The sequence below is a fragment of the Stegostoma tigrinum genome, chromosome 26 (assembly GCF_030684315.1).
Source record: "Stegostoma tigrinum isolate sSteTig4 chromosome 26, sSteTig4.hap1, whole genome shotgun sequence".
NCBI lineage: Eukaryota > Metazoa > Chordata > Chondrichthyes > Orectolobiformes > Stegostomatidae > Stegostoma > Stegostoma tigrinum.
The window spans coordinates 4,503,358-4,527,367 of NC_081379.1; the positions used below are offsets into that span (position 1 = coordinate 4,503,358).

Here is a 24,010-nt window from a genome sequence, read left to right on the forward strand (position 1 = left end):
CCAAGCCTTCGATTTCTATTTGAGCATGTCTTTGATTGACGCCCAGCCAAAGTCCAAGACATATGTGTTATGGGCCGCCACTCTCTGGTGAGCCACCAGTTCTACCTTACTCTGCTGATCAGCCATGTTGACTGAGCCAACTTCTCCCAGAATGCTCCTTAGCAACTCTCTGCCATCCCCTATTGGATGTTCTTCCTCCTGCTTATATCATATATATCTTCTTTGTTCTGCTGCTCAGTCTTGGTGACTGAGCTGAATTCTCCCAGAATACTCCTCAGTGAAGTCTGTTTGCTGTCCTCTGTTGGATCTAGCCAGAATCTTTTTCCCAGAGTTGAAATGTCTAAAACTATGGGGCATGCATTTATGATGAGAGGAGGGGCTGTTTTAGAGTGGAGTCGGAATCTGGAACCCGCTGCCAAGGGTGGTGGTGGAGGCAGGCATGATAGGGTTGTTTAAGGTATTTTTAAATAAGCACATGAATGTGGAAGCAATGGAGGGATATGTACCAAGGGCAGGCAGAAGAGCCTGTTCCTGTGCTGTACAGTTCTATGTGCTAAAATTCATATGTAATCTGCCCTCATGCTGGCATCCTTACATCGACTATTGAAAAGGGGTCAGCCTTGGAACTGGTCTCGTAGTGACGATATACCCTTTAGAGAAGTGAAGAAGCAGCTATCGTCATTTACATCCCAAATGAGATGTGGCATTGACGTGTGATGCCTCCCCGAACTGTATCAGGCTTACTAGTGATCCAGCAGAGAGTGAAGGTCAGTAGCATATATGTCTTGGACTTTGGCTGGGTGTCGAATGAAGATAAGGCCAGATAGAGGCGGAAAGCTTGGAGGTCATCCTTGGTGTGAGAAAGCTCCACCAGTACCTTTATGGACATAAATTTCTAGGGCCCTTATAGGGCTACTTAAATTGGCCATGCCACCCAAAGCATCAGGTCAAATATGAGCATAGAGTTTGTTCATCAAACATCGGGCTATGATTGAAGTCGCAAGCTTCTTTTGTAATACCGAGACCCCTAGAGATGTTGGTCACAGACAATGGGCCATCATTAACGAGCAGGAAATTTGAGAATTTCCTGAAGTTGCCTGGGACTAGGCATGTAAGGAGAGCTCCTTACCATCCATTGTCCAATTGCGTGGCAGAAAGAGAGGCTTAAACTTTGAAGGCGAGTTTTAAAAAAATAAGCTTACAGCTTTACGCATACCAAGCTGTCCTGGCTCCTGTTTGATTATAGGACCACCCCTCACACAGCTACAGGGACAGCTCCAGCAGAGTTGCTAATAGGGAGAAGACTCTGCACCTTGTCTTCCTCCCCTGCAGGTCTGGGGTGAAATGGCATCAGGAATACCAATACTGGACACCAGACTCCTCTAAGTGAGAGAGGCATTTTACTTGAGGGTACAAAATTTCCTTTTAAAACCACAGAAAAGGACCTGCATGGGTAAGAGGCACGTTTGACTTGAAATCGGGTTCCATGATGTACAAAGTTTGGCTAGGGGAGGTGATTCTGAACAAGCACGTGGACCACATGATAGCTAAAACCTTGCAAACGGAACAGGAGCAAAGCATGCCTGGCCCTCCAGAACATGGGATGTCGCTATCAGAAGCTGTGGGTTGATCCCAATGCCTAACATCAAGGAAACCTCTGAGGACATGGCAGATGTGTCAGCCTGAACATCATTACCACCTGAAGAAGGAAATGAATTTTGGCCAATTCACTCCGGGTGCAAGGTGCAAGCTGCGAGCTACAGTTTGGTACAAACCTCCAGTATCTGAGGCTGCGTTGATGGAACTGCACCTGGTGCGAAAATGTGCCAGGAAAAGTTACAGGAAAAAGAATGTGTCTACGTCCCAGGACTTAATTTGGGAGGGATGTCATGATTGGAGTGAGGTCAGCCAGGTGAACCGTGTAGAGTATGAGTCCCCTGATTGGGGCTGTTAACCCAATGAGGAGAGAAGTACTGTGGTCTGGTAAGACTATGGCGACATGAGAACAGCTATCTGTAGGGGATTGTTATTCGCAAATTGGCTTCTGTTTCCTACATTAAACCGTGACAATGCTTAAAAAAAAATTATTAGTTGTAGCATCCTGAGGTTGTGAAAGGAGCTGAATAAACACAAATACTATTTCTTCAGAGATAATGGGAACTGCAGATGCTGGAGAATTCCAAGATAATAAAATGTGAGGCTGGATGAACACAGCAGGCCAAGCAGCATCTCAGGAGCACAAAAGCTGATGTTTCGGGCCTAGACCTTTCTTCAGAAATTTGTTTATCATCTGGATAGAAGGGCATTCCCACTTATTTTTTATAGTCATTTTTCTCTTTGTTTCAAAAGCTGCTGTGCGTTTTGAAATTATTCCTTTGAGGATTGATGTCCTAACCATGACCTCCAGTATAGTATCCAGCATGGATGGCCCATTGATCATTCTGTTGTATATATTGTGTACCTCTGGAACTCTATTGTTAAATGTTTAAGTGAATCATGCATCATTTCCTTCAACACTTTTTCGCAGCTTTTAGTGCTGTGCGTTTCAGTACAAGTTGGTTAGGGCCCTAGCAATCTATGCTCATAACTAGTTTCATGTTGCATATTCAATAAGTGGCACAGGTGCTCGGTTCACTCGAGAATTCCATCCACCTCTTTCTCAACAACAGTGTGTACCTCTCCTGTTTTTCAAAAATTTCTATTTGTTTTTGCTTGATGTCTCTTCTCGAAGTTTATTACTTCCTTGATATTACCCAGCTTCAATTCTTAAAATATCTAAATTATCTCCAATCATTGAAACCTCTGATAGAGTTTTGTTTTTAACTGGAGCAGTGAAAATCTTGTTTTTTCTTTATTCCTTGAAAACTCAACCAAATTGTTTGATATTGTGGCTTTCTTTGGTGTCAAGTGCAAATACAGTAATTCCTTTTTCAATAAGAGATAACAAAGTGTGGAGCTGGATGAACACAGCAGGCCAGACAGCATCTTAGGCGCACAAAAGCTGACGTTTCGAGCCTATGAAGGGTCTAGACCCGAAACGTCAGCTTTTGTGCTCCTAATATGCTGCTTGGCCTGCTGTGTTCATCCAGCTCCACACTTTGTTATCTCGGATTCTCCAGCATCCGCACTTCCCAGTATCTCTGATACAATTCCTTTTTAAAGTTGTTTTGAAGAAATTTTTCTCCCCTGTCAAAAATTGATGTTTCCTCAACAACTTTTAACCTCTGCAAAACCAAAATTTGTACAAAACCTAACCCACGCTCCCTTACCCGACAAGTCTGTTCTTTCACTTACGAATATGATATAACACTAATGTCTGAAGGAATCTGTTTTCACCACCTAGTCTAAAACAGGTATTAATTTATTGACAGTTGATAAAATGAAATAAGTCACTAAATAGTTTCTAGATATGTTGCAAAACATGTTTATTAACCTTCCTGACAGAACTGTCCGAAGCACGACAATTGAGTTGAAAGAACAGTAAAAGCAGTCAAAATCACAACCTGTTGACCCTTCCTGCAAGATTTTTTTAAACAGCCAAATAAAATTGGAAAGATGCTTCATTCAACTTGAAGATATTTATTATCTGCACTGCTTTTATTGTTTTGCAGCTGTTATGCCTCTGAGTATAAGGAATTTCCACAGATCTGGTTGAATTCATTGCCACATGAACTGAATATTGAAACTGCATTTCAACATGACAGAACATAGAACAGAGAACATTACAGCACAGTACAGGCCCTTCAGCCCTCGATGTTGTGCCAACCTGTCATACCGATCTCAAGCCCATCTACCCTACACTATTTCATGTACGTCCATATGCTTATCCAATGACGACTTAAATGTACCTAAAGTTGGCGAATCTACTACCGTTGCAGGCAAAGCGTCCCATTCCCTTACTACTCTCTGAGTAAAGAAACTACGTCTGACATCCTGTCCTATATCTTTCACCCCTCAATTTAAAGCCATGCCCCCTCGTGCTCGCCGTCACCATCTTAGGACAAGGTCTCTCCCTATCCACCCTATCTAACCCTCTGATTATTTTATATGTTTCAATTAAGTCACCTCTCAACCTTCTTCTCTCTAATGAAACAGCCTCCAGTCCCTCAACCTTTCCTCGTAAGACCTTCCCTCCATACCAGGCAACATCCTAGTAAATCTCCTCTGCACGTTTTCCAAAGCTTCCACATCCTTCTTATAATGCGGTGACCAGAACTGTACGCAATATTCCAAGTGCGGCCGCACCAGAGTTTTGTACAGGTGCAACATAACCTCTTGGTTCCGGAACTCGATCCCTCTATTAATAAAAGCTAAAACACTGTATGTCTTCTTAACAGCCCTGTCAACCTGAGTGGCAACTTTCAAGGATCTGGGCACATGGACACCGAGATCTCTCTGCTCATCTACACTACTAAGAATCTTACCATTAGCCCTGTACTTTGCTTTCTGGTTACTCCTACCAAAGTGCATCACCTCTCACTTATCTGCATTAAACTCCATTTGCCACCTCTCAGCCCAGCTGTGCAGCTTATCTATGTCTCTCTGCAACCTACAGCATCCTTCGTCACTATCCACAACTCCACCGACCTTAGCGTCGTCTGCAAATTTACCAACCCATCCTTCTACGCCCTCATCCAGGTCATTTATAAAAATGGCAAACAGCGTTGGACTCAACATCGACCCTTGCGGTACACCACTCGTAACTGGCCTCCAAGATGAACATTTCCCATCAACTACCACCCTCTGTCTTCTTTCAGCAAGCCAATTTCCGATCCAAATTGCTATAATCTCCCACAATTCCATTCCTCCGCATTTTGTACAATAGCTTACTGTGGGGAACCTTATCGAACGCCTTGCTGAAATCCATATACACCACATCAACCAGTTTACTCTCATCTACCTGTTTGGTCACTTTCTCAAAGAACTCAATAAGGTTTGTGAGGCACGACCTTCCCTTCACAAAACCGTGCTGACTATCCCTAATCAATTTATTCTTTTCTAGATGATTATAAATCCTATCCCTTATAACCTTTATCAGCACTTTACCAACAACTGAGGTAAGGCTCACTGGTCTGTAATTACCAGGGTTGTCTCTACTCCCCTTCTTGAACAGGGGAAGCACATTTGCTATCCTCCAGTCATCTGGCACTATTCCTGTAGACAATGACGAGCTAAAGATCAATGCCAAAGGCTCGGCAATCTCCTCCCTGGCTTCCCAGAGGATCCTAGGATAAATCCCATCCGGCCCAGGGGACTTATCTATCTTCACCGTCTGAAGGATTTCTAATACCTCTTCCTTGTGAACCTCAATCCCACCTAGTCTAGTAGCCTGTATCTCAGTATTCTCCTCGACAACATTGTCGTTTTCTAGAGTGAATACTGTTGAAAAAAATTCATTTAGCGCTTCCCCTATCTCCTCTGACTCCACACACAACTTACCACTACTATCCTTGATTGGGCCTAATCTTACTTTTGTCATTCTTTTATTCCTTAAATACCTATAGAAAGCCTTAGGGTTTACCCTGATCCTATCCGCCAACAAATTCTCATGTCTCCTCCTGGCTCTGCTGAGCTCTCTCTTCTGGTCTTTCCTGGCTACCTCGTAGCCCTCAAGTGCCCTAACTGAGCCTTCACATCTCATCCTAACATAATCTCTTGACATTTCGGGTTTTGTTGTCCTTTTTCTGTTGAGCCAGCTTAAACTACGTTGAACGTTTGTAGGATTTTTAAAACCATTATTTGTTTAGAATCTCTTTTTATGTTTTTTGAAGGAGGTGTTGGATAAGTTCTTGGTTGTGTTTTTGCAACATTTCTGCCACTTCCCTTCGAATAATCAAGTGTAATTTTTGTTATTCGATCAATCTCTTGGGAGATACAACTTGTTTTTTTCAAACAGACTTACTCCTGCCTTTTGGATTGGATCGTATGAAAAATAAATAAAATCCTGCATTTGGATTACATTTAACATTTCTATGGTCCGTTCTCTGAAACATGATGAGTTGGTGTATTGAATTTTGATGAGTGTTCTGACAAGAAATGTAGGGAGATGTAGAAAGGAAGGGTGGCGTATTTATATAAAATAAAGTATATCCTGTTGCCAATTAGAGCCATAGAGTCATACAGATGTGCAGCATGGAAACAGACCCACTGGCCTCCAGTCTGATAAGCAACTCTCACTGCCCTCTGTCTCTTCTACCTTCAAGCCAATTCTGTATCAAAATGGCTAGATCTCCCTGTATTCCGTGTGACCTAACCTTGCTAATCAGTCTACGATGAGGAGCCTTGTCGAATGCCGTGCTGAAGTCCATATAGATCACGTCCGCTGCTCTGCCTCATCAGCCCTCTTTGTTACTATTTCATTTTGCTAAAAGATAACTAACAGAGTCATTAGCATCTCATGTTGCATGATAAGCACAATTTCAGTGTTTATGAATGATTGCTTTGAGCTTTCGGTGATATATGATTGATATGGAGGTTGATTTTGTCTTCCCTAACACATGCAAACTAATTTGTAATCAAGCAGTAAATTAATGGAGACAATGAAGTTTCCATTCATTAAGCACATGAATAGTCTCACCAAGGCAATGAGGCCCGCAAGGGTGGCACAGTGGTTCATTGGTTGGCACTGTTGCCTGACAGCACTAGGAACTCAGTTGACCATGTATGTTGAGTTTTCTCCCCTTGCCGATGTAGGTTTCCTCCCGAAGATATATAAGTCACTTGTTTTGGACCTACTAAATGGCCGTTGATGTGCAGACTCAGTGGATTAACCGTGGGAACTGCAGGGTTGTAGGGAAAGGATAGAATAAGGTGGGGCTCTGAGTGAGATGTATTTGGAGGGCTGGCATGGACTCCATCCAGACTGATGAAACGTCATTTAAGAAACAATAGGTGTTCAGGAAATCTAAAGTTGTTTGCACCAAGATTAGCTCAGTGCCTCCTATTTCAACTTCAAATTTGTCTCAGTTTTTGTGAATCATCAAAATCAGTTGAACAAGGATATTTCAGAGATTTATTTTTGTGTATTGTTTTTGTTAGAGTGAGGGTTGTAATCCATGAGGGACAGGAAAACCTACTGCTGTACAATTGAAGCACTTTGACGCTGACAATGCTGTCAAAAAGATTTATAAAACATCTGTGTGATAAATCCTAAGAAGTTGAATTGTGCATTTTTATTTAATTTCAGCCTGGTGGTGGCAGTAGTTTCCTCCCTCAGTAGTTTTAATATTACGTTGGCAATGTAATGATATGGTTATGAATGTGAGTTTCAAACACTGGCTAGCATAAAACGTAGAGCAGAAGTAGGCAATTCATCTCACTGATTCTGCTTTGCCATTCAGTGAGATCATGGCTAATCTGATAAGCCAGTTCCATTTTCCTGCCTTTTCCATGTAACCCCATGATTCCCTGACTAATGTAAAAATCTGACTGTCAACCTTGAAAATACTTAATGACCTAGCTTCAACAGCCCTGTGGGGTAAAAAAATTTCCACAATCACAACCTTTTGAGAGATGAAATTTCTCCTCATCTCTGCTTTAAATGTACAGCCCCTTCTTCTGAGATTATACCTACTGGTTAGAGACTACCCAACCAAGGAAAACCACCACTCTGCATCTGCCCTATTTAGTAGCCAAAAAATCTTAAGTTTCAATAAAGTTGACTTTGATTCTTCTAAATTCTTCTGAGTACAGGCCCACAGGCCCAATCTACTCAATTTCTTCTCATAACATGGTCCCTCGATACTTGGTACAACCTTGTGAACTTTATCTGGACTGCCTCCAAAACCTTCCTTGGATAAGGGGCTTAAAATTGTTCATGCTTTTCTGGTAGTGATCTGATGAGTACCTTGTATAATTTTATCACAAACACCCTTGTTTTGTACTTCATTCCTTTTGAAAGTAAAGGCCAACTGTTATATAGCTTTTGCCATTTAAATAATATTCAACTCCTTTTATTTCTGCCAAGTTTTCTAATTTTCCCACATTATATTCAATCTGCCATGTTTTTGCCCACTGGCTAACCTGTCCATATCCCTCTGCAGACTTTCTTGTATCATTCTCACTGCTTGCCTTTCCACCTATTTTTGTGTTGTCTGCAAACTTAGCTACAGTATATTCTCTTTCCTCATTCAAGTCATTAATATATATTGCAAGTAATTGCCGCCCCAATACTGGTCGCTGTGCATTCCATGAGCTAACGGTTGCAATCTTGAAAATGTCCTCCTTAGCTCAAATCTGTCTTCTAAGAGGCTGAAGCTGTTTTCTTATTGAATAGCCAAGCATTGAGAGCTTATTAAATGTCTTCTGAAAATCCAAATAAGTTGCATCTACTACTGTTCACCCTTATTTATCATACTTGTATTTTCAAAGAGCTGTATTAAATTTGCCAGGTTGATCTTCGCTTTTGTGAGACAGACTGACTCTGCTTGATCATGTTTTATATTTCTAAATGCTCTGCTATTACACTCCTTATAATTGGCTGTAACATTTTTACCAGTAACACATGTTAAATCCTACAGTTACCTTGTTTTTGATATTCTTTCCTTTTTAAATACATATGCAATATTGGCAGTTTTTAAATCTTCTTTTACTTTTTTCAGAATGTAAGGACTCTTGGAAGATTATTAAGCCTCCACTATCTCTGTAGCTACCTCTTTTAATACCTAAGAATGCATTCTATCAAGTCCAGGGGCCATATTGGCCTTAAGTCCCATTGGTTTCCTTTGTATTATTTCTCTGGTGATAGTTATTGTACTTCTTTCCTCTGCACCTCCTTGCCCCTTGATTATTAACTAATTTTGGAATAATATCCATGTCTTCCACTGTAAAGACTGATATGAAGTATTTATTCAGTTCTGCCATTACCTGGTTCCTTATTTCCTCATGCTTGTACTTGAATCATCCTATGCTCACTTTGGCTTCTGATTCTTTTGGCATATGTAAAGAAGCTCTTGCTGTCTGTCTTGACTTTAGTTACAAACTTACCCTCAAAGTTTATCTTCTCCCTCTTTATTGTTTTTTGATCCCTTTTTTTGTGTTTTAAAACTTCTTAGCCATCTGGTTTACCACTAATCTTTGCCAAATTGTATACGTTTTCATTCAGTTTGTTACTACCCTTAACTTCGCTGGTTAACCTTGGTTGCTTATCCCCTTCCCAGAATATTCATTCCTGTGTGAGGTGCATCTTTGCTCTGAGCTGTGAACTATTTTCTTAAATGTCTGTTGTGTTTCTCAGCTGCCAGTTCACTCCAGCCAGTCCTTCCCTCATTCCTTTTTAATTGCTTTTATTCAGACTCCGCAGTTATGTCCAACCGAAGTTCCATCCTCTCAATTTGACTGCTAAACTCCATCATGTTATGGGCACTGTTTCCAAGGGGATCTTTTGCTCTGACATCATTCATCAAATCTGTTCCATCAAGCATCACCAGATCCAAAATAGCCTAATCCTTGGTTGGGTCTACACCATATTGTTCTAGGAAAATGTCCTAAATATATGCTATGAATTCTTCTTCATGGTTCCCACTGTTAATCTGACTATCCCAATCTACGGGAAGATTTAAAGTCATTCATGATAAATTTAATACCTTTGTTACCTGCCCTTATTATCTCCGAATTTATTTCTGTCTCATTGTATGGCTATTGTTTGGGAACCCTTTGAATACTCCTATCGGTGTTGTTTTCCCTTTTTATTTTTTTTATCTCCATCCATATGGATTTGATGTCTTCAAAAATCTTTTCTTGTTCCTGTGCTAATAATCCTCCCTCAATATTTCTCTCTTCCTGTCTCTGTCAAAAAGTGACAGAGCCCTGAATACTTTCCTGCTTTGATCTCCTTCTACCCGTAGCTTCATAATGGATAGAAGATTACACCTGTTAACCTGCATTTGCGCCATTAATTCGTCTGTTCTGAATATTATGTGTATTCAAGTAAAGAGCATTAATTTGCCTTTTAAACATATATCTTTTTCTCCCTTTTGGGAGAATTTACTGAGTTATTTTATGTTATCCAAATAACTGCCCTATGATGCTGCCATATCCACTTGCTTTGTAAGCCTGCATTTCAACTCTGCCAAACTCTTCCCCATCTAATTATTTTACAGCTGTGCTTATTGGTTTTCCCAGGTCACTGGTCTCAGTTCAGTTCAAGTGATGCTCTCCCACATGGTCAGTTTCCTTCTATCCCAGTACTGGTACCAGTTCCGCAAGGACTAAGCCATTCAACCCATACCAATCTTTGTGCCACATATTTAACTCCTTGACTTTATTTATCCTATGCCCAGTTTTATCTATGGCTCAGGTGGTAATTCTGAGATTTTCACTTTGTAGGTTCTGTATTTCATTTTAGCTCCTAATTCTTTCAAATTTTCCACACAACCTGTTTTCTAGTCCTGCTAATGTTTTTGGTGCCCATGTGGATGACAGCTACTGGATCCTTCCATTTTACCTTCAAGTTCTTGTCCAGCTCTGAGAAGATGTACTTAATCCTGGCACCTGGAAGACAACCTAGCTTTTTGGAACTCCCATTAACAGCTACAAAGAATAGTATCTATCTTCCTATTATACTTCCCTCCCCTTCTTCCCACCCCTCCCAGCCCTACTTGAATGGCTCCCTGTGCCAAGGTGTCGTGGTCAGTTTGCTCATCCTCGGTATCCCCACTCTTGTCTATTCAGCTTTCAAGAGCCTTGCAACTATTGGACAGTTGAGGGGCCCGTGGCCTCATATCTGCCTCATTTGCAGTCACACCTCCTATAGACTATAACTATATTCGTTTTTATCATCTGAAAAGGGAAAAAAAAAATCAGTATCGTTCTAGGACTTAATTTTTTAAAAAGGCAGAAGAAAATACTGGAGACCTAAGCACGAATTGAAGAACTTACTTTTACTATAAACGCTAAAATATTCACCAATTCTACTTGCCAATCAGCATCTTTCCCTGCACTCACATCATGCTGTGGTTTGTTATTGTCATTCTGGTCTTACATCAAGTCGTCTCTCGATCTGCTGAGTTGGATGATGTACTGCAATTAAATTTAGTTCTCCAGCAGTTATCTTACCAGCAAACTCCACTTAAAGAATTGGAATAACTTGGTGTGCGTCTTCTAGAATTTACTATGTTCCTTGTAACACATGACTTAGAATTTGAACAGCAGTGTTCATTTTTCAATGGAGGATGGATTTCCAATCTCAATGTTCACTTCAAAGAGGTTTAATGACATTGGATACTTCACAAAACATGGGAGAATCTGATGAGGGAATAGGTCACTTGATACTAACCAAACCTTGTCTGTCTAATGTCCAAGATGACACCATGACATGTGAAAACATTACAGTTGCAGATTAAGGGCGAAATAGGGATGTCTACTCATGCTTAAAATGTGTCTGTGTTTAGTACTGACCAATGTACCTCCACCTTCCGCTATCAAGATACAACAGTGACAAAGAAACAGGAATTAATTGCTCTTACTTCTCTGCTAGGGAAGGAGGCCTTCAAAAATGCAAGACAGAAGCCAATCCTGACCACGTTGGTGTATGTTCTTGATGCAGACAGTGCTGCAATGCATCTTGATTGCTGTTGGCAATGTAAACATGTAAAAAATGTGAATCCCTTTGGAATCAATAAGTTAATATGGATTCAGTTAATTGAGTTAATTGTTTCAGTGTATAATGTAGGAATTGTAAGAGGCTTTTGCAATGTACACTGTTGTGCCACCATGTTAACTTAAAAAATTCCTGTTGTACAAATTGAAGTTTGAGATGCGCAATAGATTGAATGATTTTTAAAATAATATAGGGATGAGAGTGTCACTGGATAGGTCAGCATTTATTGACCATCCAAAATTACCTTTGGAAAGGTGGTAAGAAGCTGTCTTCTTGAACTGCTGATAGCCTTGAGGAATAGGGACACCTGTTAGGAAACGAATTCAGGATATTGCCACTATGACCATAAAGGAGCAATAATATAATATGGTTTGTGCCTAGGAGGGGAACTTGCAGATGATGGTGTTCTGTTACATCTGCTGGACATGTCCTTCAAGGTGGCAGTCAGTATTAGGTTTGGAAGGTGCATTTGAAAGAGCTTGGTTGAGTTGCTGCAATGCATCTGGTAAAGGATGCAGTAAGTGAAGGACGTGATTATTGTACATGTTGTGAATGAAATGCCGATCAAGTGGGCTGCATTGTCGTGTTAATGACCTGTGCCTTGCGAATGGTGGCACTGGGGAGACAGGAGTGAGTAACTTGTTGCACTTTCCAAGCCTCTGACCAACCCTCGTAGCCACAGTATTTAAAGGGCAAGTCCAGTTCAGGTCATTGGTAATAGCTGGGTTGTTGGTAGTCTGGGATTGTAAGTAATACTATGTCACAGGAAGCTGCCCATTGTTCAACACACATTGTCAAAACATCTTATGTATCTATTAAGTTGATGTTCCAAAAATCTCTTTGATATTGAAGGTTTCTGTTTTGAGACTTAAGGTGATGTCTCCTCACATTGATTGCAATTCTGAGTCCCGTATGACACTGGTACAGAATGGTTTGCATTTAAAATGGATAAAGACTGCTCTCGGGGTCAGGAGGAAATTGAGATCTCTGACATTTGATCATTGGCATTGGTGCTACTGCAATGTGTAGAAGTTGCAAAGACAGAATCAGGATGGGCTTGCAGATACTATCATAGACTATGCATAAAGAAATATCACTTTGGCAGTAATTTGTTTATGTACGTGAAACAGTACTTGTGTTACCATCACATTCAAATGAAGTGCTAGGGGCAAGGACCATGGGGATGGAGGGACATGCAGTTAGAGAATGTATTCATATGTTGTATTTTAAATACCTACAAAAGTAGACTCTCTGAATTGTCTTCCTAATTACTACTACTTTGATTACTTCAGAAGGACCTTGCACTTAGACCACAAGAGCGAAATGAAAAGTGGGAGAAGCAAGTTGGAAAGAAACCACGCCAAATGGCAAATGGCATGTTGGCAGAGCCGAGTGAAAATGGACATGAAAATGAAAACAGTACCTTCGAAAGAGGACGAGATCAGGGAAAGGATCGAACAAAGAGAAAAGTTCCACTAAAGAACTCCACTCAGGTCTGTGAAATGTACCTCCTTGATTTATATGTATGTAAAAAGTGAAAGAACACTGGTTTCAGCAGCAATGTTAGTACAAGGATATAGAATTGACAATTGAATTTTTAAAATCACATTTGCTTAAAAACTCTAAACTGGCAGTTAATGCAATATATTCATTTCCATTGTAATGAGGGACCAGCCTTGGTTCAGATATTGGCCAATTGGCTTATTTTGTGTCCTGATCTAGAGACATGTCTAAGCCATTTAAAGTAGACCATTAGCGGCGCAAGTGAAAGTTTGAACCGTTGTTGGAAAAAAACTGCAAAGCACCAATAGATAGAATTTTTTTTGGTCTGTGTTGCAGTGTATACTACTACACTCAGTGACTGAAATAACTGCCTTTGTAGCCTGCATTTAGTGACTGCTGAAAGATGCATGGTTCAAAATATAAGGCAGTTGATATAATGTAATAAGGCAAGGAATTTAATGCAGTGATTGTATTGTCCTGGCAGTTGATATTTTCACATTTTAGCCAGGACTAGTTGTTATTCTTTATACTTCATTTATTTTATCTCTGGTTCCTTCAATGGAATAAGCCGTAAGTTTGATACCCTATTTTACGAAAAAATTATTTCCATGACTAATAAAAGATGGCAGTTTTCATAGCTTGACGTTCAGTTTGCAATAGTTTTGTGTCAATTTGGGGCAGCATATGGCAAAAAATTGATTGAAACCAGGCAGGAAGCACAAAACACAAACCAGATAAGCAAATTACCAGAACTTCATTTGTCAGCATGTTCTTGTCAACTTTAAAAATTAGAATAAACATTCAACTAGAGGTTTAGAGTGCAGTTGTATGTACATTACTAGATTTTAACTGACTGACTGTATTTCAGTTTTAAGTAGTTTATAATTGATAAATATTATGAAGATTGACATACTGATTAATGCAAGTGTAAGAAGCCCAATACTTAATTTACTTATGTTTCATTCAAAATATTGAATTTGAGAACACAGTATATTTTGCATCATTGAACTCCGATGTCAAATCATAGAAACATAGAATACAGGAGCAGAAGTAGGCGTTTGATCCCTTGAGCCTGTACCACCATTCAATGTGATCATGTGTGATGATACTCTGCATTTAAGAGATGTGTTCTGTGCTGTTTCTGTTGTCAAACGGCACTATCACAGTGATGCTGAAATATCTCCTTCAGACAGGCAGTTGGTAAACAGCTTCAAGTTCTCCCTCGGTTTATGTAAAATAAGACAAAACGGCCATTAGTGGGCGGGTTAAAGCTCACAGGCTCCAAAGGATTTTGGCTTTGCTTTCAGTTGGTGCTGGAGCTAAAAGCTCGAGTTCTCTGCTGCAAGAGTGTGCAAAGTTTTCTCTTAAAAACCAAAAGGAGCAAATTAATTGTTTCTGCTGAAATGTAGGGAGAGACAGCATGTGAGAACTGTGTCACTGTGTTGTTGAATTGCCTTTGCCAAGGGTGTGTTTATGGGATGCTGCCTATATTGGAACAGTTGATGATTAGTGGCTAAATAATACATTATCTTAAGTATTTCCATAGAATAAAGTTGTGCTAATTGTTCCTTCTGCTGTATTTTAAATGTGTTATAAGAATAGGGTATATTTTGATGAAAGTTTCATGGTGGACCAAATGAATCATTTTTGGAACACAGGATCTTACACTTGCCTTAAAAATATGTAAAAATTAGATCTAGGGAATCTCTATAATATGCTGTTAGGCATCTGGTCTGGTTCATAACATACCTAATCATCAAGCTCAGTACCATAATGGTGTCCTCCCCTCACTTCCTTTGATTCCTCTAGCTACAAGGGAGATATATGAAGACCCTTATATACTTTACTGCCTTCTTTTACTGCCTGCTGCATCTCCATGCTAACTTTCAGTGACTGGTGCATGAGGGCACCCAGGTTTCGTTAAATGGCCCCCCTTCTCATTTTATGGCTATTCAAATAATTGTTCCTATTTTTGCACCAAAGTGGATAACCTTGCACCTATTCACAATGTACTGAATCAGCCATAGACTAACTGAGCCTGTCCAAATCACGCTGTAACATCTCTGCATCATCCTCCCTTCCACTCAGCTTTGTGTTATTGGCAAATTTTGCAATATAATATTTTGTTTCCTCATCTAAATCATTAACATATTTTGAATAGCTGGGGTCCTAGTACCAATTCCTGTGACACCCCATTAGTTACTGCCTGCCATTCAGCAAAAGACACATTTATTCCTACACCTTGTTTCCTGTCTGCTACCAGTTTGATATCCATCACATTTCATTGCATCCAATTGCATGAGCTTTACTTTTACACATTAATCTTTTGTATGGAACTTCGTGGAAAGCCTTCTGAGAGTCCAAATAAGCCACATCTACTGACGCCGTTTGACTCTACTAGTAGTATTCTCCAAGAACTCCAGTAGATTTGTCAAGCATGATTTTTTTTGTGTATCTATGCTGTTTGTAACTGATTCTGACACTGTTTTCTAAGTGCTCTTACCAACTACTCATGTCAGAATCAGTGGTGTGTAATTCCCTGTTTTATCTCCATCTACCTTTTTTAGTGTGGAATTACATTAGCTACCCTCTAATTCGTAGGAACTGTTTCAGAATCTAAAGAATCTTAAAAGATGTCCTTTATTGTATCCACTGTTTCTAGTGGTTAGTTCATTAAGTGCTCTGGGGTGTAGACTATCAGGCCCTTGCATTCTTATCAATTTCTCTACGCTATTTTTCCACTAATACAGATTTGGTTTATTTCCTCCTCTCACTAAACCCTGTGTTACCCACCATTTCTAGTATGTTATTTGTGTCCTGCTTTATGAAGATAGAAGTGAAGTTTGAATTCAGTTTGCCAACCATTTCTTTGTTCCCCATAATAATTTCCCCCAGTTGCTGACAATAAGGGATCTACATTAGTTTTTAACAATCGTTTTCTCCTTCACATGCCTCCAGAGCCCTTTAGAGTCACTGATCTTTTTTGCCCCATGGTGTTTCACCATTTTGCCCACGCAGATTGTTAATTATTTGAGCTGATAGCTTTGCTGAATATTGTGTTTATATCCTCTTTAACCATAGTGCAACGCCACCCTCTTTCCTTTTGCAAATCATTCCTAAATACTGAAAACCCCTGGATTTTTAGTCTCCATTCCTGGTCACTTTGCATGTCTCTGTAATCCCAACTATATCTTACCTGTTTATGTCTATTTGCGTGATTAATTCGTTCACTTTATTTTGAATGCTTTGTGCGTTCAGGCATAAAGCCTTAGGGCTTATCTTTTTAAGGTTCATTGCCCCATTCCCCCTGTATTTCATTGTGGCTTTGATTAATACTGGCCTTCAATTCTCCTGCCTTTAACTTCTCTTATTCCGCTTTCTGTCTTTTGTTCTTGTCCTTTATTCCACATCTTCTAACTCCTTGCTTAAGTTCCCAGCCCTTGCCAATTTACTTTAACCCCTCCACAGTCACTCTGTAAATACTCCCTTTTGGGAATCAGTCCTGGTCCTGCCCAGGTTAAACAGTTGGAAAGTCTGGGTAGTGAAAAGACTATGGGCCCTGACAAAAGTCCAGCCTTAGTACTGAAATCTGTGTTCCAGAAATTGCTGCACGCCTAGCTAAGCTCTTCCAGTACAATTACCGCACTGGCATCTACTCAACAATGTGGTACATTGCCCCCCGTATGTCATGTACACAAAAAGCAAATTACTGTCCCATGGGTCTACTTTTGATCATAGTAAAGTGATGGAAGGTGTCATCAACAGTACTATCAAGTAACCTGCTCAGTGATGCACAGTTTGGATTCCACTTTGGCCACTGACGCCCTGACCTCATTACAGCCTTGGTTCAAGCATGGACAACAGAGCTAAATTCGAGGTGAAGTTTAAGTGACAGCCCTAGACATCAAGACCGTGTTGACCGTGTGTGGCAACAGTGAATGATGGGGGCAAGTTCTCCATTGGTTGGAGCCGTACTGGATTCAAAGAGGCAGCTCACCAACAGCAACTTGAGGGTTAGTAGGGATAAGCAGTAAATGCTAGGCAGCCAGTGATGCCCACATCCCCAAACGAATTAAAAAAAAACCCTGCCTAGTTTGTACTGGTGCCACCTCCCCGTATGTAAGTTATCTTCCCTGTGACCATCAAAGAACAGAAACTGACATTCTGCTTTCTCAGCACTTAGCAAGGAATATGAAGGCATGTTCAACAGAACAACTCTGTGTTTCTAAACCAAAAATAAAAATTGTGCGTGTGGAGATTGGTGATTTCAACTTTAGCGAAATAGTGTATCTATTTAATATACTGCCTACAAATTGATGAAGTGAACTTAGGCTGGGGTCATAATTGTGTTAAATTCCAAACTGACCATTGTCTGAAGTTTGCTGATTTGTTTTTATTTTAAGTAATGTACATTTGATTATTCAGAATTTGTACTCTTTCTATGCAGAATCTACTTAACATAAAGCACGTTCTTCATACATTTATAATAGTCTGGTTTCAGTAGACACTGTTGTGTTGTAGGCGGCCCAGAATCATAGGCCTGTTATATGTTTGATGCTTTTCTACTCATTAACTTATCTAAATCACATTGTTGCTTTTCTTTTAGGTTGTAGGCTTTGGATCAATTGTAAACGCAGCATTTAAATGGTTTCTTATCAATGAAACAAATTTGGGGAGGTGATGGCCTAGTGGCATTATCGCTCGACCGTTAACCCAAAGACCCCAGGTAGAGTTCTGGGCGTCCTGAGTTCAAATTCCACCATATGCCGATGATGAAATTTGAATTCAATAAAAATCTGGAATTAGGACTCTAAAAGATGACCGTGAATCCATTCCGATTGTCAGGAAAGCCCATCTGGTTCACTCATGTCCTTTAGGGAAGGAAACTGCAATCCTTGCCTGGTCTGGCCTAATGTGACTCCAGACCCATAGCAATGTGGTTGACTCTGAACTACTCTCTAAGCAATTAGGGCTGGGCAATAAATGCTGGCCGAGCCAGCGATACCTGCATCCCATGAATGAATAATTTAAAAAAAGCTTCAAATACAGCAGTTAATTTTCGGAGTGGTTGTTGAAATGGTAGACATGAAGCAACAAAAAAATAACTTTTTGGACTGAGACAAAATAAATAAGGTTGAATTGGGTAAAAGGAATTAATTTTAATCAGATGAGTAGAGCAGATTGGAGCAGAAAAAAGGAAATCAGGGAACGCTGAAATAACTTTTTGTTGCATTTGTCATCCTTTTCTTGCTAACGGACTTAGGCTAAGACTGATTCTGGTGTCTACATTTCTTTCCTGGCTTTTATTTATCAAGGTGTCGAGTTGCCGGTGTTGGACTGGGTGGATGAAGTTAAAAATCACATGACACCATGTTATAGTCCAACAGGTTTATTTGAAAACACAAGCTTTTGGAGCCACTAACAGCTGAAGAAGGACTGAGGCTCCAAAATCTTGTGTTTTCAAACAAACCTGTTGGACTGTAACCTGGTGTTGTGTGATTTGTGACTTCATTTATCAACAAAGCATAGAAATGTTGAATTTAGTAGCCCAGGGTTAATATTACAGAAAAATCTATGCTGTCTGTCTTTGAACAGCTTTATTACTGTGAAATTAGAACTGTATTTGTATCACATTTTGTCAGCTGAAAGTTAGGCAGCTCGGACAGACAAATTTCTGGTCCAGGTAGCAGTTTAACTACTAACATTTGAAATACCATTTGGTTGTATAGATATTGTGTTGAAGCTGTACTGAAATAGTGTGTGTTTTGGTGCCCATATTACCTGTACTCCTATAATGCAAAAATAAACCCACTTTTTTTTTTAGCAAATCACAAGCTCTGTTTAAAGTGATCATGATCGATATGCTTTGCATCTCCACCCCTCAACAAAATGAGCAGAGTCTGAGTAGGTACTCCAAATCAGTTAACAAACCAGAGAATAAAGTTAAAATATCTTTGTGATCTTTATGGCTCCTTTGCATGTTGATGCATCATCTGTTAAGATGGATACTGGTTTATATTTCTACTGGGAAGTTCATTTGTAGAAATCAAATATGCAACATTAACTGCATGAGTACCCACTGTGGACTGTTGTGTTCTTGATTGTCGCTTGACATTTGATCCTTCCAGATAACATACAATGTTGCAGTGGAAAGCAAGTGAGGAAATGATTCCTTTTTGGCATAACTGTTTAAAATCTGTCATCATACAGCGTTCTTGTAGAAGGTAAAGAGTGTGTTGGACACCACCTTTCCATCCGCTCTCCTCTCCCCCACCCCCCACCCCCTACCCAACATCAGCATAAATGCTTTTCTTAGGGAAAAATGATCATTGAATATGAAACATTAGCTCCATTTTCTCTCTACTCAGCCAGACATGCCCTGTCTCTTAAACACTTACTGTTTTTATATGTTCTGGAGGTCGAGGGAGGGTAGGAGGTCTGGGGGTGGTGTCCAGGAGGAGGACTTTTCTGATGAAAGGTCTAGGCCTGAAACATCAGCTTTTGTGCTCCTAAGATGCTGCTTGGCCTGCTGTGTTCTTCCAGCCCCACACTTGTTATCTCTGTTTTTATATGTTTGAACTTTAATCATATATGCTGTTTCAACAAGAGTTAATACAAACTAAAAATGGACATTGTTGTTAGCAATTTTCTCCTTTTTTAGAGAGATATCAAAGCCAATAACTCAAACATTGCCTCAGTTGATGAGCTGAATAGCCAAAAAATGGGAATCAAGCATGATATGCATTCTAGTTGTATGACCTAATGTCCCACCTGGTCTGACAAACTGTCAGGAAATCCCCCATTCTTAATTTAAGTAATACTTAAAAATAAATGGCCCAAATGTAGGAACACTAGCAGTGTGCAACAAAACCTCATACCCCTGCTCCCTGCGCTACAAAGATATTGTGGTAAAAGCTGACTAACTTGAAACATACAAAAATAGAAATTTTTGGAGAAACTCAACAGGCCAGGTAGCATCTGTGGAGAGTAAACAGAGTTAAACATTCAGACTCCAGTGACCCATCTTCAGAACAAAGATCCTGGAGATGAACTGTCTGCTTCTAGCCAGTCCCAGACAAAGGAAAACATCAACACTCATTAGGGTAAGTGCACTAATATGTCTACAGTTACTTCATTGCATAAAAGATAATGAGATGATCTTCACCACGAGATGGCTCTCACTAGACTTGTAATCGATTCTGCCGCACACTTTGCCATAGCTGACCTCATTCAGACCCTGATGAATTCTGTCGTATGCGCCTATCATAAAGTTTGATATCGCACAATACAATATTATTAAGCGTAATGTTTTCTGATCACTTTCTGAAGTGATGAAGCTGATCTCTTAATTTGAAATCCACTCTTGAACATTATGCAGCATCCCAGTAACCTTCCTTAATAGGTTCGCTTAATAGCTCTATGCGTAAATGTGGTTCAGAGACACATAGAAAAAGTAACCAGATTTGAATCTGTGTCCAGTAAGTTGTCTTAACCAAACTCCTCCAACTGTTGTGGTAGGGTAACTAAAATTGAACTTTTTTCCGGTGGCTCTGATCCTATTCTTAATTGTCATCCAATTTCCACCTTCCATCTGGTGCAGTTGTGTGAATATTGGTGAGGAGATGTTCTGGTTTTTCTGTGATTTCCTAATATTGTGAGGTTAAGAAGGCAATAATGGTGACTAGGGTGAGTAACCAGTAGAATGACTTTTGCCGTGGAATCATGTTGAAAGATGATGTGTAATGATTGAAAATAAAATGTGCTTCATAAGGGATATGCTTTTTAAGAGTACTGCTTTTTCCAGTTCTGTAGAAGATCTTAGTTTTAATCAGAAGAATAGTAGAGCTGGTTTGATTTCCATGTACTATTCCTGATACTTCCCTAATGATTGTATGTATGTTACACAGGACATTCTGTACAGAAACAGGCCATTCAGTTCAACCAATCTATTTATGCTTTACTTGAGCATTTTCAGGTCTTTGGTAATCTGAATTAAGCAGGGTCATACTGCATCTTTTTATTTTAAAGATGCTATTAAATCTGAGTAGCATGGCTTCTGCCATTTCTTTGCTAAATTGTTTTTAAATAAATGGATGCAAGCCGCCCGAACCAGGAGCTTCATCCTCTTTATGTTGGTTTACTTTATTCAATGGATCCGTCCTTTAAACTTTGAATACATTTAACTCATTGTTCAGTGTCATGTCTGCCCAATCCATCTTCCTGGTAAATGCCAAAGGAAAATAATTACTTCATTTTTTTGTGATCTCTCTATTGTCGCCTGTGGCACTGTCATTTATAACCGTTGATTCTATTCACATCATGAGCTCAATCTTTTCTTGACTCCTGAATTATAGTTCAGGAATATTGCACAAGTGGCAGTGTACTCTTGCATCCGTTCAACAAGATAATTGTTCCTAGAAAGTTATTCGATGTTTCCAGAATCAGTATCCATCTATGATATTTTTAAAGTTCTAAGTTTGGAATGCAAGTTGTAAGCAAGCAAAGTATGTTTAGCACTTAATTTCTGTGTCACAAATTTTATATCACATTAGGTCTGAAATTTCCAGTCTGTTGCACCTAACCATCAGGCACCTGTGATAGTTAATAATTTCAACTTTTTGATGAGTTGCCACCCATGTGGTTTCTAATCTTGGACTGCTCATGTGACTAAGTCACTGAATAGATTCCTGAAGGGAATCTGTTAACTCTGTTTCGCTTTCTGCTGAGAAATCATGGCTCTCAATCAAATTTTAGTAATTTCTATATCTTTTAAAATTAATAAATCTGCTTTCATCTAAACGAAAGAATTGCCAAACCTGCGCAGCGGTTTGATCAGAATCTGTAGAGGGAAGACAAGTTTGAGCATGAACGCGTAATCAGAAACAGAATGAAATGAAGAATGGTTTCTTAGTAAAATTGGAAATGAAAAGCAAGAAGAGTAAGGAAAGAATAGAAAACAAACACTATTAAAGAAAGGAAGTGGGCTGAAGTATCTTTCACATCATAGTTGGATGATACACTGTTTATAAGAAGGAAAATCTTAATACAATAATAGAAGACAAATTGGGCAAAATTTAATCCTAAATATCCAAAAAATAAGTAATATGTAAATCCAAAGAAAAGAAAAATCAAGGTACGTAGCCAAAGGTCATGAAATTAAAGGAGAAAATTCTAGCAAGACCTGTGGATTTTACAGTAACAAGATGCAAAGAATGGCCCCACATCACAGATTCAAGCCCTTGTCAACAATAGGCTCTGATTCAATAGTCTCTTGCCCATTTGTCAGCATGACTATATTCTGGCCTCAATCTGCCGAACTGAATGCTTTCAATTCTAAAATGAAAGCCCTCTTGTTGAGTTCAGGGTGACATCTTTTTGTTCTTTTGACAGATGTTTGAAGAAACAACTCCGATTTTATATAAAAAAGCTATGCCCACAAGATTTCAGCGACAGCTGTGCCTAAGTAGTGACTTAACCACAAGTCCCAGAATGTCAGACAATAGACTGCAGAAAATGCTATTTTTTTTGCCTCAAGAATAATCCATACATTGACCAGTGTGTCTTTTTTTCTTTAAAACTAGTTTCTGCAGGGAAATCAATTCTTTTTTCCTGCAAAGAGAAAGAGAGAGAGAGAGAGAGAATGTGTGAGAGAGATTAGCAGTTATGCTAGTATTACCATCTGTGTATGTTAACCAGTTATGGAATCTGTTTTGAATAAGTTTTATCTTGATAATAATCAGTGTTTTTTAAGAAACTTGGTTGATTGTTCTTGCTGTTTAAACTTCGAAGTAGGCATTTAAAGATGCTGAATGTCTGAACATCGTGTTGTACAAAGGAATGGTAAAGGTGGGGAAAACTTAATAGAACAATTTGAAGACAGAGTGGGAAAGTGAGAGGTTATGCAATTTGTTTGGAAGCATACAAGCACAGACTATTTTTCTAATTGGGGAAAGGCTTCGGAAATGTGAAGCACAAGGGACGTAGGAGTCCCAGTTCAGGATTCTCTTAAGGTTAACATACGGGTTTGTACTTGTGGTAGAATGGTTAGGGTGATGGGTTAGAAGTTTTTTGGGCTTTCCCTGTGCAGGTTCAAATCCTGCCAACCATACTGCCTGATCTTAAAGTTTCTCCATAAATTTCCTTTAGGCAGCACAGTGGCACTTAGGCAGCACTTAGCACTGCTGCCTCGTAGTGCCAAGGACCTGGGTTCAGTTCTACCCTTGATCTGATTGTCTGTGTGGAGTTTATACATTCTCCTCATGTCTGTGTGGGCTTCCTCTGGTGCTCTGGTTTCCTCCAGCAATCCAAAGGTGTGCAGGTTAGGTAGATTGGCCATGCTAAATTGTCCGTAGTGTCCAGGGATGTGTAGGTTAGCCATGGGAAATGTGGGTTTACAGGGATGGCGTAGGGGGAGTAGGCCTGAGTGGGATGGTCAGAGTGTCAGTGTGGACTTGATGAGCTGAAAGGCCTGTTCCCACACTGTAGGGATTCTATGGATGTAGAATCAGTTGGCAGTTTGGAAGGCAAATCCAAAATTGGGTTTCATTTTGGAAGTTCTGGAGTACAAGAGCTAAGATGTACTGCTGAAGCTGTATAAGGCTCTGATCAGACCACATTTGGAATTTTGTGAGCAGTTTACAACCATGTATGTAAGGAAGGAAATGTAGGCTTTGGAGGGTGTCCAGAGGAAGTTTAGAAGAATGATCCTGAGGCTGAAGAGCTTGCCATGTGAGGAGCTGTTGTGGATTCTGGGTATGTACTTGATGGACTTTAGAAGGATGAAATGAGGTCTCATTGAAACTTACAGATTACTGAGAGGTCTGGGAAGAATGAACATGAGAAAAGATGTTTCCACTAGTAAGACCAGCAAGACTAGGACCCAAAGACAGAGCCTCAGTTGAGGGACAA

The 24,010-nt window shown here is 39.8% G+C and overlaps 1 protein-coding gene across 14 annotated transcripts in view; it reads left to right on the top strand.

The window, feature by feature from the left end:
• The window catches only part of fbrsl1 (fibrosin-like 1), a 955,204-nt gene that overhangs the window by 248,802 nt on the left and 682,392 nt on the right, over positions 1-24,010 (top strand). For all 14 annotated transcript variants that reach the window (XM_059654893.1, XM_059654894.1, XM_059654898.1 and 11 more), the window contains exon 2: positions 12,892-13,092. In XM_059654893.1, the coding sequence (XP_059510876.1) occupies positions 12,892-13,092 (201 nt within the window). The remainder of the gene's footprint in view (positions 1-12,891; positions 13,093-24,010) is intronic.